The 15,893-nt window shown below is 39.9% G+C and overlaps 1 protein-coding gene across 4 annotated transcripts in view; it reads left to right on the forward strand.

The window, feature by feature from the left end:
• The window catches only part of LOC129153212 (uncharacterized), a 29,122-nt gene extending 19,917 nt beyond the window's left edge, over positions 1-9,205 (forward strand). For all 4 annotated transcript variants that reach the window (XM_070546414.1, XM_070546415.1, XM_070546413.1 and 1 more), the window contains one exon: positions 42-9,205. In XM_070546414.1, coding sequence (XP_070402515.1) covers positions 42-9,077 — 9,036 coding nt within the window. In that variant the 3' untranslated portion in view covers positions 9,078-9,205. The remainder of the gene's footprint in view (positions 1-41) is intronic.
• The last annotated feature ends 6,688 nt before the right edge of the window (positions 9,206-15,893 follow it).

Consider the following 15,893-nt stretch of genomic DNA (forward strand, 5'->3'; position numbering starts at 1 on the left):
CTTTATTGACGATGTATTGACCTTTAATTTCTTCTGTATAGGTGTTGGACTGTGACCAGCTGCCTTCACCCCACCATCAGGAGGCATCTGGTTGTCCGGGGTCTGTCTCTGGGTCTGTTGCTGCCCATGCTGTGATGCTTCCTTCTGGCCATCACGCGCATGCATCACCCAGAGGTCAGTCTGCTAACACCCCTTCTTGCGTGCGTTCACAGGTTTTGCTGTCGTCTCTAGTTCCAGAGACAACTGTTCAAAATCCTGTTGTAAATAATTTTGATGAAGATAAAACAATTTTACACAACGATGATACAATTTTAGACTCTGTCCTAGGATCATTTCATCAGGGCGATGGGCGTTTTAAATATGGGGGAGTTCAGTGTGCAGCTATTACTGTTGTTGCTTTAACAAAGCACAAACAGAAGAGTGTTTTCTCTTGGGATTTTGCCGTGTTGGATAACGTTGTTGAGTTAGGAGATGAGCTGTACACAGATTTGCGCGACAACAAGAAGATTAGAGGTGGACATGAGTTTCTCTCTGTTCCAGACTTGCCAAAGGAAATTGACATGGAAGAACAGAGTTTTAAGCTTGTTTACGGGGATTTCGTTTTAGGAGATGTAGATGTAGCTGAAGGCGAGTTAATAGATGCTGGTGTGTACACTCCTCTCCTGGATGGATTGAAGAAGATGTGCACACAGCATGAAACTTGCATTATGACATTAAGTGGCAATACTTGTGCTATCATTTGTGATAATGGACGTTATGCTGTAGTAGATTCCCATGCACGCTCCGCAGACGGCATGGTAGACCCGACAGGACAGAGTGTAGTTCTGTACTTTGCGAACCTTGATAATGTTTTTCAACATTTTCAGAGGTTTGCTAGTGAACTGGTGGGATCTCAGAGGTTATTTGAGATCACTGGAGTGGATATTGTTCAGATGGACACATTTAAAAATGTATCTGAACAAACAGATGACATTGACATAAACCCTGTTATTTTTGTTAGTGATGCTAGTACTAAAGATTTTCATTTCAGTCCCGTTTCTACAGACGTGTCACAGGCGTTGAGTAAATGTCTGAATGTGAAGTCTGCGATGGTTGAATCATCTCCTGTTCCTTCATGTAGCACAAGTGTGGTTAACGTTGATGATGACAACAGTATTGTAAACAATGATACAATTTTAAGCTCACTTACAGGATCATTTAATCAGAGCGATGGGCGTTTTAAATATGGCGGCGTTCAGTGTGCAGCAATAAGTCTTGTTGCTTTAACTAAGCACAACATACAAAGTGTTTTTTCATGGGATTTTGCCATGTTAGACAATGTTGTTGTTTTGGGCGATGAGCTGTACACATATTTACGCGACAGTGATCTAATAAGTGCTGGGAATGTGTTTCTTTCTGTCCCAGAATTGCCAAAGGAAATCGTTATGGGCAAACAGACTTTTAAGTTGAATTATGGGGATTTTGTTTGTGGAAATGTAGATATCGTTGAAGGTGAACTTATAAATGCTGGAGTGTACACTAGTCTTTGGGATGGTTTGAATAAGATGTGTACACAATATGAAACATGTTTTTTTACACTTGGAGACAATACTTGCGCTTTACTTAGTGAAGATGGACATTATGCTATTGTTGATTCACATGCTCGTTCTGCAGATGGAATGGTTGACCCAAACGGTAAAAGTGTAATTCTATACTTTAGTAGTCTTGACAATGTTTTTAGATATATTCAGAGGTTTGCCAGTAAATTAAATGGAACTCAGAAGTTGTTTGAGATCAGTGGAGTTAACATTGTTCAGATGGACACATTGAAAAATGTTTCTGAACAAACAAGGTTGCCTCCAACAACAGGAAAGGAGGTTAGACGTGAAGAGTCATTTCCACTCTCGGAACCAAAAAAGTTACAGACAGATGACACCGACATAAACCCTGTTGTTTTTGTTAGTGATGTTAGCACTAAAGATTTTCATTTCAATCCCATTTCTAGGGACGTGTCTCAGGTGTTGAGTAAACGTCTGAATGTGAAGTCGGCAATGGTTGATGAATCATCTCGTGTGATTGGTGAATTGGGTGTACCATGCATGAATAAATCAATAGTGGCAGATGGAAACTGTTTTTTTAGAGCACTTAGTCAAGCTGTTTCTAGCACCCAGGAATATCATAGAAAAATCCGTCTTGCTTTGGTCAATCAGTTAAAAAAGAATCCTCAAATGTATCAAACCATTTTAAGAAGTGAGTATTCCTCGGTTTCGCAGTACCTCACCTCATCCAGGATGCAGTACGTTGGCAGTTGGGCAACTGAAGTGGAAATTCAAGCTGCTGCTGATTATTTTGGCATTAACATATTTACTTACTGTAATGATAAATGGCTTAAATATACATCCAACAGCATCTTTTCACAGCAGGCTGTTTATTTGGAGAATAGTAATGGTAACCATTATGAGACAGTGGTTTGTGTAAAACAACCTAACACAGGAACTTGTTATGGTTATTGTGGCCCTGTAAATAGTATTTCTGGTAGATACAATACTCGACATGCCCCTACAGAACATTTAAAATGTTCAGTAGAAACTGTCACACTTGAGCCGAGTTCCATAGATACAGATGGTGTTAGTGTTGTTCATTCAAATACTTTATTTACTCCTCTGTCTGCAGATTTTTGTAAAACTCTGTGTAATCGGTTGAAAATAGATTTTGAGAAACACAATTCTCAAGAATCCACATCAGGTGGGCCTTTAGGAAATGTGTGTAAGACAGAACATATTATTGAAGATGGTAACAGCTTTTTTAGAGCTGTAGCTCATGTAATTAGTGGGTCACAGAAGGGCCATCGTAAGATCAGACTCGCTGTTGTTTCTTATATGTCCAAAAATGCTGAAGAGTGTGAGAAGTTTCTGGGAAAAGAACATGCTTCTGTGTCAGAATACATAAAAAAGTCACAGATGAATTATGTCGGTCACTGTGCTACAGAAGTAGAATTTAGAACTACAGCCAGTGTTTTAGGATTACCCATATTTATCAACAATGGCACAGAGTGGGTCAAATATAGTTCTCAAACTGGTAATTTTGTCACTGAGGGACTATATTTGTCAAACTGTAATAATCATTTTGAGCCCGTTCTTTGCATAAGACTGGGTAATAAAGAAACATGTTTTGGGTTTTGTAAAGTTGATTCTTTGTCAGACAACGTAAACAAATGCAGAAGGTCAACTATGATGCAGTTAAATGCTGACCCAAACATGGAAAAGATGAAAACGAGGAAGAGTTTTTCCAGATATTTAAAGCAAAATAAGGCTTATGCAGAAGCCTCTAATTATAAAATGGTAAGTGCAGTTAAAGACAAAATAAAAAGTCAGAAGAAAAATGCATACAAGCAAAATGTTGCTTACAGAATGAAAAAGATCAGCACAACCAAATTTAAATACAAATTTCTTCTTGCACATAAAGAGAAAGTTAAACATAAGGCCAAACATAGGTCCATTTTCAACTATCATCATAACTTGGCTCATCGAGAAAAGCTTAAACAGATGAGTGTGTATAAGTACCATCAGAATTTGGCTCATCGAGAGAAGCTTAAACAGATGAGTGTGTATAAGTACCATCAGAATTTGGCTCATCGAGAGAAGCTTAAACAGATGAGTGTGTATAAGTACCATCAGAATTTGGCTCATCGAGAGAAGCTTAAACAGATGAGTGTGTATAAGTACCATCAGAATTTGGCTCATCGTGACAAAAAGAAAAAAATGAGTAAAAAGAAATACCTTAATATTGAGCATAAAACATGTTTAATAGAAAGTATCCAGCATAAAAGAAAGCTGATTAAAGTAAATTCACAAAACTTTAATTTTGTTGTAGATCAATTTTTAGAGAAGGTGAAAGATGGACCTGATTTTGTGTGTTGTGTCTGCTCACGGTTGTTGTTTAGACATCAGGTCTTAAATTGTAATCAAGAATACTATAGAAAAACCAAAGAAATGTCACTTATAGCAGATAAATGTATAAGTGACAATCATCTACACAAATGCAATGATGCCTGTAGATTACCTTGCAAATTGAATGTATGTAGAAATAAATTGATAATCTGTTACACGTGTCATTATAAAATTAGTAAATGTCAGATACCCCCAGAAAGTTCAATCAACAAGCTGACTGTTGATCCCATCCCACCTCAACTGGCATGTTTAAATACATTAGAGCAACATTTAATAGCGATGAATATACCCTTTATGAAAATGTTGGCTCTGCCCAAAGGTGGTCAGAATGGGATTCATGGTCCTGTCACTTGTGTACCTGCAAATATAGTGGAAACGTGCAGTTTGTTACCACGTACCAACATGGAGGGGTCTTTATTACCTGTAAAGTTAAAACGTAAATTGACATATAAAGGACACTATGATTATCAGTATGTTGACACACAGCATGTTCAGGAAGCTCTTCAGTATTTAAAACGTCATAATTTGCATTATAAAGATGTAGAGTTCAATGAGTCTTGGATTAACACATTTACTCAGGAAGATGAGTCGTCTGTCCTGCAAGAAGATAGTGGTTCTGGTAAAGATGAAGATACTTGCATAGATGGAGAAGATGAGTTATTGCATGACAGACAACAGCACTGTATGTTTCAGGACACCTGTCTCATGCCAGTAGATATAGGACAAGAAGCATTGGATCAGTATGTGGATAACATATTAAATGTAGCTCCAGGTGAAGGTAACAATCCAGTGAAATTGCTTTCAGATTTTACAAATGAAGCAAAAAGTTTTCCCGTCTTGTTTCCTTCAGGATCGAATACTTACTATGAAAGCAGACAATTTCGTTTGACTCTGAATCGGTATTTCAACAACAGGCTTCTTCATGTCGATGGTCGATTTGCTAACAATGTAGAATATATATTTTTTGCACAGTACATGTCTGAACTAGAGCAAGTTGTGTCCAAAGTTTCTATAGCTTTGCGTAAAGGTAAAAGCGGTGAATCTCAGAAGTTGGGTAATTTGATACAGGATCAGGATTCTTTAAATAAGCTGTTAGAGTTTGATGATGGCTACCGGTTTCTTAAACCAATTCGCGGCACACCTGCTTTTTGGCAATCTGCTCAGCGAGACCTCCTGGCTTGTGTAAAAATGTTGGGCAAACCTACTTGGTTCGCATCATTTTCGTCGGCAGATTTGAGGTGGACTAACCTTCTTTATAGTATTTTGAAACAGGAAGGCAGAACAGAGACAGTGGAACAGCTGGAGTGGGCTGATAAATGTGACCTCCTACGTAGGAATCCAGTAACTGCTGCCCGAATGTTTGATTTTAGATGGCATGTCTTCTTAAGGGAAGTGCTAATGTCTCCTGCCAATCCCATTGGTAAAATAGAAGATTATTATTATCGTGTTGAGTTCCAGCAGCGTGGTTCTCCTCACTGTCATTGCCTTTTCTGGGTTTCTGGTGCTCCCATTTTAGATAAGAACACAGATGAGGAGGTCATTGCATTTGTTGATGAATATGTCACATGTGAACTTCCTTCTGAAGACGATTCACTACATGAAGTCGTCTCATCTGTCCAGCAGCACTCCAAACGGCATTCAAAGACTTGTAGAAAGAAAAAAACTGTTTGTCGTTTTAATTTTCCACGGCCTGCATCTGTTAGAACTTTTATTAGTCGTGGTGAAAAGTATCAAGATGCAGTGAAGACTTGCAAGTGTGATAAAACAGATAGCACTGTACAGTGTGCCTGTGCGTCTCAAGATAAAGCTCGTAAACAAGAAATGGACAAAGAAGTAGCAAGTGCCATTTTAACTAAAGTAAAGACTGCTATTTCTAGTGAAGACTGTCCATATAACAGTGTAGAAGGTCTGTTTCAGGGCCTGGGTATCAGTCAGGAACTATTTGAGATGGCATATAAACGATTTTGTCGAAATACACATGTTGTTTTGAAAAGGGAAGTTAATGAAATCTGGATTAATCAGTATAGCAAGTTGCTGTTAAAAGCTTGGAATGCTAATCTTGATATCCAGTATTGCGTCGATGCTTATGCATGCTGTGTATACATAATATCTTACATGTCTAAAAGTGAACGGGAAATTGGCCTTCTGCTTGCTAATTCTCAAAGAGAAGCAGCCAAAGATGGTAATCTTAGTGCTAAAGAGGCCTTGAAGACTCTTGGTAATGTTTATCTTCATAATCGAGATGTTTGTGCGCAGGAAGCAGTCTACAGGCTAACTAACATGCATCTAAAGGAGTGTTCTAGGAAAGTTGTGTTTGTTCCCACTGGTGATAATATAGTGAAAATGAGTTTGCCTATTTCTGTTTTGAGGCAAAAAGCAGCATCACAGGATCTTACTTCAGATGACATGTGGATGACCGGATTAGTTGATCGTTATAAGAAGAGGCCAAATGATGATGTGTTCAATGATATGTGCCTGGCTACGTTTGCATCAGAATATCGTGTTTTGAGTAAAAACGAAAAATGTAGAAACCCTATAAAGTTAAGTAATGATTTAGGATTTGTTACAAAAAGAACTCGGACTAAACCAGCGGTTGTTCGTTACGCGCGTTTCTCTGAAACCAAAGACTCGGAGAAATTTTTTCAAAGCATGTTGCAGTTGTTTTTACCGTACCGCCATGATAGTCAACTTAAGCTTAACTGTGAAACTTTTGAGGAATTTTACAGAACTGGTTTAATTAGATTTTTTGATAGAACAAACCACTCGGTAAAGGCTGTTGTAGATTTAAATCGGAGTAAATTTGAGTTAGAATCTGATCATTTGGATGCTGTGAATAATATAGTCGGTGATGTAATGTTAGAAGATGCATGGTGTGAGTTGTGTCCGGCAGTTGAAATGGAACGTTTAGAGTGTGTTGAAATACTGAAAGAATCAGAACCGACAGTAAGTGACGAGGCAGAAGTAATCCCAGATTTGGCTCCATGTTCAAACCAAACTGCACATTTAGAGAAGAGAAACACGATGAGTAGAGGTGAAGGTCTGGCATTGATTAGGTCTTTAAATGAAAAACAGTTTTCTGTTTTTAATCAAATCAGGCAGTGGTGTGTAGATAAAGTTAATGGTAATAACCCTGAACCACTGCATGTTTTTGTTACAGGTGGGGCAGGCGTTGGGAAAAGTCATTTAATTCGAGCAATCGAGTATGAAACACAGAGATTACTGTCACCAAGCTGTAGACATCCTGATAATGCATGTGTAGTATTGACAGCTCCTACTGGGATTGCAGCATATAATTTAGGTGCAACAACAATCCACACTACACTGTCTATAGGAAAGGATGTGCGCTTACCGTACACTCCTCTGGGTGAAGAAAAACTAAATTCTTTACGTACAAAATATTGTGATTTGCAGCTTCTTATTATTGATGAAATATCAATGGTCGATCATAACCTGTTGTCCTATGTTCATGGTAGATTACGTCAGATTAAACAAACGGGTGACTTTTCACCTTTTGGAAATGTCAGTGTAGTGGCTGTTGGAGATTTCTTCCAGCTACCTCCTGTTAAAGGGAAGCCACTCTATTCTGATGGTGTAGGTAGCAACTTATGGTCAAGCCTATTTAAAGTTGTACAGTTAACTGAAGTCGTTAGACAGAAAGATGCTGTGTTTTCTGGACTGCTAAATAGAATCAGAACTCATACAAAAGGTACACCATTGTTACCTGAGGATTTAAAGGTTTTAAAAACTTGTGAAACAGGTGAGGCAAGCTCAGCATTGCACATATTTGCAACAAATAATCAAGTAAATAATCACAACATCCATCAGTTATGTCACGTTTGTCCTGATTACATATCAATTACAGCCAAAGATTATGTTAATGATAAAAGAACAGGCAAACTGAAGTTGTTGGAAGGGAATCATGCCAGAGCTTCTAATACTAACTTGTCAGAAGTGTTACAGTTGGGTAAGGGTGCGCGTGTAATGTTGTGTAAAAATGTGGATGTCATTGACGGTTTAGTAAACGGAATTTGTGGTACGTTGACGGAAATTGTAATTTTAGAAAATGACACCTTTCCTAAGAAAGTTTATGTTCAGTTTGATGACCATCGTGTCGGCTTGCAGAGGAGGAAAACCTCCCAGTCTCTGTCAGCAAATTTAGCTGGATCTACACCTATTGAACCCGAGGAGGAAAGAGCCACTGTTAAAGGTGGATTACGTCGACAATTTCCTCTTAAATTAGCTTGGGCGGTTACGGTTCATAAAGTTCAGGGACTCACTCTTGAAAACGCCGTTGTTAGTTTTAGGAAAATATTTGCACCAGGTCAAGCATATGTAGCACTTAGCCGTGTAACAAGTCTTTCAGGACTCACAATTCAGGACTTTGATGAAAAACGAATCTATTGTAAAGATGACATTACAGTTGCAGTTAGTAAAATGACCCCTTTTTTGACTCCAAACTCACAGTTCGACAGATTTAACTCTTCTGCATTCACTGTGTTTTTAATGAATGTCCAAAGTCTGAATCGACACGTTAAAGACTTAGCTTTCTGCACACAGCATTTGCAACCTAATTGCATTGCTGTCACAGAAACATGGGTATCTACAGACAGATCAGATGCAGTAAAGATTGATGGCTATAGTTTTTACAACTGCCCACGAGGTTTAGCTTATTCTAGTACTCATGAGTCTTTGATTGCTTTTCAAGAACAACAACATGGTGGTGTTGGCTTTTATACTGCAGATGGTGTGGCATTTAAAATGTTGCAGGCTCCAGACGTCAACTTGGAGAGTTTAGTGTATAGCTTTGTTAACTTACACATAGTACTTGGACTCATTTATCGACCTCCTCTTTATCCCCTTTCTTTGCTTAAAGTAAATTTAACAAAGTTGCTTGATTGGCTGGAGGTACAAAGTGAGACATTAGTACTAATGGGAGATTTTAATGATGACATTTTAAAATCATCAACAATATTAAAACTTTTGACTGACAGAGGCTATGCCCAAATAGTCAAACAGCCAACAACCGAGAAAGGCACTTTAATAGATCATGTCTATGTAAAATCCAACAAGTATATAACAGAAGCATCTGTTATTCCAACATATTTTAGTGATCATCAGGGCATCATGTGTGCTTTGACACGGCTTTAGTTTACCTCAAAAACAGCTTTGATTTGATCAACACCTAACTGCAGAATTTGTAATGTAAAGAGGTGTGTGTGTGTGTGTGTGTGTGTGTGTGTGTGTGTGTGTGTGTGTGTGTGTGTGTGTGTGTGTGTGTGTGTGTGTGTGATCAATTTTAGCTTTAACATTTACTAATATTTTACCTTTCCTTACATGAGCTATCTCTACTGAGAGCAAAATCAATTTCGTTGTACACCTATGCAATGACAATAGAACTTGTATATATATATCATACATATAGTCTGTCAGAACTTTTCTATATGAAATATATTGGATGTATTGTTTTTAAGCAGTGTACATGTTTCGATGCCGTTGAGAGGTTGTGTACACTCAGGACAACTTCGCTGCCGCGTTCCATGTGTGAGAGCAGGGGTTGCAGGACAATGTGCGCACAGGAGTGTAGCAAGATTTTTAAACTGTGGGTGCTGAAATTTCTCTGATGCATATAGGTGAGAAGTGTTACATTCGCAAAATATTTAGCTGTCATGAGAGCAACAAAGGGGGTAATAACGCGCGGAACGTTTTGGTGTCGTGCATTTGTCATGGCACTAGAATTTCGGGAGTGGTGCAGCACCACGCCTATGTAGGAAAAACCACTAACTGCTGCTGTATGCTTCACCATTTCTGTGATTTCAATTTTCATGTCCCCTACTGACCTAGTCAAAATAACATTGAGCCATTTCCCACCTTCTCTCAGCTCTAGAATGCTCTTTCCCCTTGTCCTCTGCATTAATCTCTCACCCACTTTTTAATCAAAACTAAAAACATATCTGTCCAGATCAGCAATTAATACACTAATTTTATTGTTGTAATGTGTGTGAGTGTGTGTGTGTGTGTGTGTGTGTGTATTTCATCTTCTTTGTTGCAAAATGTGTAGGATGTATTGGAAAGCTTTTAAACGTCTTTTTTAACATCAAAATTAAATGTGTTTAAAAGCTTTCTAAAGGTTTCGTTTCCTGCATTAAGATGGTATTTATTGAAATTAAACTGAAAACCTTTAGTACAATTGGCCTCTCATTCATCACTACTAAACGATGTAACAATTCAACACCAAATTATGCATAATGTTAAAAATTAAACTGGTGAATTTCATGCTGTTTTAATGCAGGGTTTGCTTTACCTGGTAAAATGCACAAAAAAGCAAAGGCAATGGTCTGGTCTCCCAATTGTGGGACAGGGTTCAAATCCCTGTGTTGCCCTGCTAATTGTGTTGATCACTGGAAAAAACTATTATTAAAAAAGGCAAAAAACAATAAACTTTAAGTTTAAAATCTTACTTGCTGCAATTCACCCTAGAACTAAACACATTTTGATTTCAAGGACAACTGATAAGATCACACCCATGGGCATTTCTAGCGTGCTTTTGTGAGTACTGAAGCACCCCTAAATTCATCTCTAGCACCCCTAAAGTTTAACATTTATTTATTTATTTTTACAATTTATGGTGATTTTTAAACACATATCTAAAACAATTGGACAAAACATTGTTTTACAAACAATAATATAGCAAATCTCCCCTGTCTCAAAAATGGTTTGATCGTGCTCACCTTTCCAGCCTCTACTCTGAGCCTTCCTGAGTGGCTGACATGCCATTAGGAACCACGTTTCTTTCTGTGGGACAGTCCTGAATTTACATTATTTTTCACAGGTCTTTGAATCTTGCATAAACTGATTGTGAGGCGAAAACCGCAGCTGTCAATCAAACTAGAAGGTGGGACTTTGACGCAGGTCTGGCCACTCACGAACCTCCATACCAAATGGTAACGTCAGAGTGATCCAGGACTCATGGGAGATGAGCGCAGTGGAGAAATGCTGTTACAATAAAGGCTGAAGGGTTAAACTTGCTCAGGTTCTTCAGTAATCACACAGGCTGGTGCTGAAGAAGCCCAATAATAAGCTAACACAGACAAGGTACTTGTGTTCTTTCATAGCCAAACCCTTTTGAATAGCATTTAACAGTTGAAAAATCTAATTAAATCCTTGATTATTTCTTCAGACATGTCTGAGGGAAAAAAATCAGAACATTAAATTTAAATCTTAACTTATGTCAGAGATCAAAGTCACTAATTGTTGTTTTCTCTCCTCTAAATTTCTACTGTAAGAGACTATTTGTCATTTTTGCTAAGCTACCATTCTGTTTTAGTTGTTTAAATTCTGGGGAAAAAAGACAATTTATCAAAAAAGTTTGGATTTATTTCAATGGGATGTTGATATTAGTGGAAAATTGTGAAACAATCAAATCATGCATATGTCATAAAAAGCAAACAATGTTTAAGGAAATGGTGCCATAGTGATTTAACTTGCTGAGCTAGTAAAAACATTTCCAGTGTTGTGTAATAAAATACAACAAGTTTGGCATGTTTGTGACTTTATTTGTTGATGTTGTTCAAGTTTTAATTCATCTAGATGTTGCTGTCTTTAATTCACGTAAAATCTCTTTGAGCTGTTATTGAGCGAATCAAAATCAATGTGGTGTAAATTGGTGTGAATCACACTGTATTATTTATCTAAAGCCAATTGTCTGTACAAATTATTACACTTTTAAAAGTTTGTAGGTAGCACTCTAGAGAAAATGGATCACATGCTTTAACAATTTTCACATAGTTCAGTTAGAGGCTGCATTTATAGGCGCTTACCAACTGCATAAGTTCCTAGAACCATCCCTCCAGTAAGAACATTTTCACATTGCATTCGCACAGCACTCAGAAACGTCTCACTACTAGGGCATACTCTATCTTTACCACACTGGTGATGTGATGTTCAGTCTCGGGCAAGTCGGAGGCTGTTTGTGGAAGTTACAGTCAAACGTAAGGTCACAGCGTCATGCCAGAAATCGCCATGCCCCTGCCTTTCTGAAAAGCTATCAGATCTGAATGGTCATTACAACATCAGGAAGACAGTACATGACCTTAGTGTCATCTTGACTAAATTAGAGGGAACAAATATGGGCATTTCACCATAAAACAGTTGACTTCCTGTAGTCAGGGGGCGGGGCTTAGGTGATGTCAGCTGTCCACATTGTCACTGTCTTCAGATGTGGTCAGTGATCACACAGACAAAGTATGAAATTGATCTGATCATGCACATGGGAGTTAAGTCAAATAAGGTAATGGCGACTGGTCAAAGTTTGAGGCTTAGCCACGCCCACACCTTTATACTTATTTAAAATCCGACGGTTGAATTTTTTCCTCTATGTCTTAAGAGTATATAGCAGAGGTTTGAAGGTGATCGGTGGAAAGGGCGAGGAGATATCATTCTCCTAATAACGTGTGCGAAAACCACTAAATTGAGTACTTGGACCAAAATGGCCGACCTCCTGTGCGACATTGTGCTTGGCTCCAAGAGACTTTTTTGTAGGTCCTGGTGCACTACATTAGTGTGCCAAATTTTGTGATCCTCAGTCAAAGCATGGCTTGGGGCTGACTGTTTTAATGGTCCTAGGGGGCGCTGTTTCAGAAAATAGGCCACGCCCACAAACTTCAGCTGTCCAATTCTATTAGGGGTCAGAGTAGGATCACTCATCAGAACTTGTATGGCGATGTCACAATGACTGAAGAAATGAGAGACAAACGTATTTCCATGTCGTGATGGCGAATTTCGCCATTCTCCCAAAGCCCCGCCTTTATTCGAAACCTGCCAGTACTATAGACCAAGTGACCTCAACTTGTCTGCTGCTATTCGCCACTGTTTGGTGGTGATTGGTTAAAAGGAGTCCAATAGGGAGCTGTGAAAAAAAGAGTGGCGTGGCGACAGGTCAAAGTTTGAGGCTTAGCCACGCCCACACCTTTATACTTATTTAAAATCCGACGGTTGAATTTTTTCATCTATGTCTTAAGAGTATGTAGCCGAAGTGTGAAGGCAATTGGTGAAAAGGGCGACGGAGCATCACTCTCCAAACAACGTGTGCGAAAACCACTAAATTGCGCACTTGGACCAAAATGGCCAACTTCCTGTGCGACAATGCACTTGGCTCCAAGAGACTTTTTTATAGGTCCTGAGACACCACATTAGTGTACCAAATTTCGTAATCCTCAGTCAAAGCATGGCTTGGGGCTGTCAGTTTTAATGGTCCTAGGGGGCGCTATTTCAGAAAATAGACCACGCCCACCGGAATTTCACATCAGATCTTTTGGGGGGCCAGACTAGGATCACTCACAAGAAGCTTCGTGGCGATATCTCTAGAAATGACGAAATGGGAGGCAAACGTAAGGCCTAAGCGGTACGCCTGAATTCGCCGTGCCGCCACAGCCCCGCCTTCTGCAGAAAACTCCCATAAAGTGAAGCCAAGCAACCCCAACTTGTCTTCAGTTACCCACTACAAATTTGGGGTGATTATTGGAAAGGGCGAATTTTGGAAAATTTCCCAGTAAAACTTGACCTTTTAAGTCCTGAGGGGGCGGGGCTTATGTGACATCATCAATCGACCATTCATTTGTCTTCGGAGGGCGATGACAATTGTCCACAGAACATTTCTTTAACTGTAATTCTTTCATTTATGAAATTATAGCAATTTGAATTTTTTTGGCGAGTGCTCGAACTTTGAGGCCTGGCCCCGCCCCTTCAGTATTTACGAAAAGTCAATTTTATTGTCTCATTTGAATCGTCCATCGCTTCTGTTCGATCTCGCACAATTTTTGAGACGATGGTGCGAAAAATGACCAAACTGTTCAACCAAATATAGACCCTAGAAATGGCCAAAACGGGGTCAAAATGGCCACTTTACTCCAAAATGGCCGACTTCCTGTTTGATATTGACCATGGTTGCAAGAGACTTTTCTGTGCGGACTGTTGAGTACTACAAGTATACCAAATTTCATAACTGTACGATAAACTAAGCTTTATGGAGAGGGGTATTTTTCACTTTCTAGGGGGCGCTGTTCAGTCACTTTTTGACGAACTTTCACATCGCCAGTGAAATACGTAAATTTCACGCACTTTCTATATTGGGCCAGAATTTGGTGACTTTTTGGATATGCTAAGACCCCCTAAAGGCCATTCAAAGACGCGGAAGAAAAAAGAATAATAATTAAAGCTGCAAGCAGCGTCGTTCGGCCCTCGCAGCGAAGCTGCTCGCCCTCCTTCCGCACCCCCTCCGCTCCATCCCCGACGCTCTCCAAACCCAGCTCCGCGCTTCTCCGTCCTGGCCGGCAGCCGGGGGCACCAGGGAACGTCTGGCGGAACAGAAAGTCAACCACCCCGACACCAGAAACCGTGAACGGCCTCCTCGTCCACACCTTACCCTGACTCAGCATCCCCTCTGAGCCCACCATTACACGTCTCACCACTAGGAGATACTCTATCTTTACCACACTGGTGATGCGATGTTCAGTCTCGGGCAAGTCGGAGGCTGTTTGTGGAAGTTACAGTCAAACGTAAGGTCACAGTGTCACGTCAGAAATCGCCATGGCATCAAAGCCCCTGCCTTTCTGAAAAGCTATCAGATCTGAATGGTCATTACAACATCATGAAGACAGTGCATGACCTTAGTGTCATCTTGACTAAATTAGAGGGAACAAATATGGGCATTTCACCATAAAACAGTTGACTTCCTGTAGTCAGGGGGCGGGGCTTAGGTGATGTCAGCTGTCCACATTGTCACTGTCTTCAGATGTGGTCAGTGATCACACAGACAAAGTATGAAATTGATCTGATCATGCACATGGGAGTTGTTAAGTCAAATAAGGTAATGGCGACTGGTCAAAGTTTGAGGCTTAGCCACGCCCACACCTTTATACTTATTTAAAATCCGACGGTTGAATTTTTTCCTCTATGTCTTAAGAGTATATAGCAGAGGTTTGAAGGTGATCGGTGGAAAGGGCGAGGAGATATCATTCTCCTAATAACGTGTGCGAAAACCACTAAATTGAGTACTTGGACCAAAATGGCCGACCTCCTGTGCGACATTGTGCTTGGCTCCAAGAGACTTTTTTGTAGGTCCTGGTACACTACATTAGTGTGCCAAATTTTGTGATCCTCAGTCAAAGCATGGCTTGGGGCTGACTGTTTTAATGGTCCTAGGGGGCGCTGTTTCAGAAAATAGGCCACGCCCACAAACTTCAGCTGTCCAATTCTATTAGGGGTCAGAGTAGGATCACTCATCAGAACTTGTATGGCGATGTCACAATGACTGAAGAAATGAGAGACAAACGTATTTCCATGTCGTGATGGCGAATTTCGCCATTCTTCCAAAGCCCCGCCTTTATTCGAAACCTGCCAGTACTATAGACCAAGTGACCTCAACTTGTCTGCTGCTATTCGCCACTGTTTGGTGGTGATTGGTTAAAAGGAGTCCAATAGGGAGCTGTGAAAAAAAAGAGTGGCGTGGCGACAGGTCAAAGTTTGAGGCTTAGCCACGCCCACACCTTTATACTTATTTAAAATCCGACGGTTGAATTTTTTCATCTATGTGTTAAGAGTATGTAGCCGAAGTGTGAAGGCAATTGGTGAAAAGGGCGACGGAGCATCACTCTCCAAACAACGTGTGCGAAAACCACTAAATTGCGCACTTGGACCAAAATGGCCGACTTCCTGTGCGACAATGCACTTGGCTCCAAGAGACTTTTTTGTAGGTCCTGAGACACCACATTAGTGTACCAAATTTCGTAATCCTCAGTCAAAGCATGGCTTGGGGCTGTCAGTTTTAATGGTCCTAGGGGGCGCTATTTCAGAAAATAGACCACGCCCACCGGAATTTCACATCAGATCTTTTGGGGGGCCAGACTAGGATCACTCACAAGAAGCTTCGTGGCGATATCTCTAGAAATGACGAAATGGGAGGCAAAC

Source organism: Nothobranchius furzeri, chromosome 17 (genome assembly GCF_043380555.1).
Source record: "Nothobranchius furzeri strain GRZ-AD chromosome 17, NfurGRZ-RIMD1, whole genome shotgun sequence".
Classification (NCBI taxonomy): Eukaryota; Metazoa; Chordata; class Actinopteri; order Cyprinodontiformes; family Nothobranchiidae; genus Nothobranchius; species Nothobranchius furzeri.